The sequence below is a fragment of the Pediculus humanus genome, genomic scaffold (assembly GCF_000006295.1).
Source record: "Pediculus humanus corporis 1103172108265 genomic scaffold, whole genome shotgun sequence".
NCBI lineage: Eukaryota > Metazoa > Arthropoda > Insecta > Psocodea > Pediculidae > Pediculus > Pediculus humanus.
The window spans coordinates 197,144-198,738 of NW_002987834.1; the positions used below are offsets into that span (position 1 = coordinate 197,144).

General features: G+C 25.9%; 1 protein-coding gene across 1 annotated transcript in view; it reads left to right on the forward strand.

Annotated features, from left to right (window-relative positions):
• Window positions 1-430, forward strand: part of Phum_PHUM495390 (delta-sarcoglycan, putative) — a gene marked incomplete at both ends in the record, with an annotated part of 5,081 nt that extends 4,651 nt beyond the window's left edge. Inside the window, one exon of the mRNA XM_002430654.1 lies at window positions 317-430. Within this exon, the coding sequence (XP_002430699.1) occupies window positions 317-430 (114 nt within the window). The remainder of the gene's footprint in view (window positions 1-316) is intronic.
• Between the last annotated feature and the right edge of the window lie 1,165 nt (window positions 431-1,595).

The window sequence follows — 1,595 nt, forward strand, 5'->3', positions numbered from 1 at the left end:
TACGTAAAGTTAATCCCGTTTCATCGGGAACGAGCAGAACGAGTAGAAACGAATTTAACTTTCCTCATTCTAGGTAATAATAATAATAATAATTATTATTATTATTATTTTAAATGTGATATTTATTATTAATTACATTACGTAATTCAATTCGCGTTCAAATAAATATTTATCCCCCCCTTCCTCTTTCCCGCCTTTTCCCTGTTCGTTTAAACTCTATCGATTACTTTTTCCTGACACGTCGTTTGCCTTCTCGTGCCACGGAAATTTAAAATGAAAATAATTTTTTTGTTTTATTACAGGCAAACAAACTTAGGGATTTCATACGATATTTATCAACTTTGCGCTTGCGAAAACGGAAGATTGTTCCTTGCACCGCCTTATGGATTTTGTGCAGCAGAAGACAACACGATATGTCGGTGAAAATTAATTTAATTTAATTTATCAAAAGAGACTAATAAAATTAACGAGTAATTTTGAATTAATCATTCGGTTTATAATTGACTGAATTCGAAAAAAAAAAAAAAAAACACACACGTACATATCGTCGTCGTCGTCATCGTCATCGTTATTATCGTCATTATTATTATTATTATTACTGCAAAATAAAAAAATCATGCGAAACTTTTGTTTTTTTTAAAAATAATAATAATAATAAAACCTGCATTTTATTTATTCATTCATTCATTTTTTTTTTTTTTTTAATGTAAAAAAAAATTGTAAATTTTTTGTTAACGTATTTAAAAACTATTAGAACATTATTAAATGATTATTATAATAATAATAATATTAATAATAAATTGATTTTTATTACAATCGATAAATAAATGAATAATTTTTATTTTAAAAAAAACCTTAATTTAAAAAAAAACTTCCTTCATTTCTAGCAGAATTAAAAATAATTTTTTATTAATAAAAGTCGGTCTTTTTTCATCGTCGGTCTTTGACAAACGGAAAATTTAATAACAACCGCACGGTTGTTGCAATCGTTTTAAAAACAATTAAAATTAAAAAAAAAAAAAAATTTTTAACGCCATCATGTCCATTCGTGGGGGGGAAGGGCAGTGTGACGTAACGCGTATAAGAAAATAATGACGGAATCATTTTAGTTAAGTTACGGTTAAAAATTTTTTGCGCGCGATAGTTTTTGTAAAAATTTCTCTACCCACCGATATAAAAACCCTTTTAAAAACCTTCCACTGATTGCATTCCGGAGTCATAACAGTAAATTTTCTTTAAAAAGCTTCCGAAAATTGCCTTACCCTAAAAAGCATTAATTTTCAGGATCGGAGTAAGAAAAGAAAAATAAGAAAAAAAAACAATTTTTTTTTTCTCCTTATTTTTTTGAATTTAAATTCTTAAATTCTATCGAATAAAAATTTTATCATTATTATTATTATTATTATAAAAAATAAAAAAAAATCTGCTCTCTTAAGGTTCTTTGACTTGAAAACCTCTCGGAGGGAAAAAAAAAAATTTTTTTTTTTTTTTAGTGACATTTTAATGGGAAATTTATTCCAGTCACAAATATAAGAAAATAAAAAGAATTGAAAACACTGGAGAAGTAAACAAAAGGAAAATATAAGACGACAAGA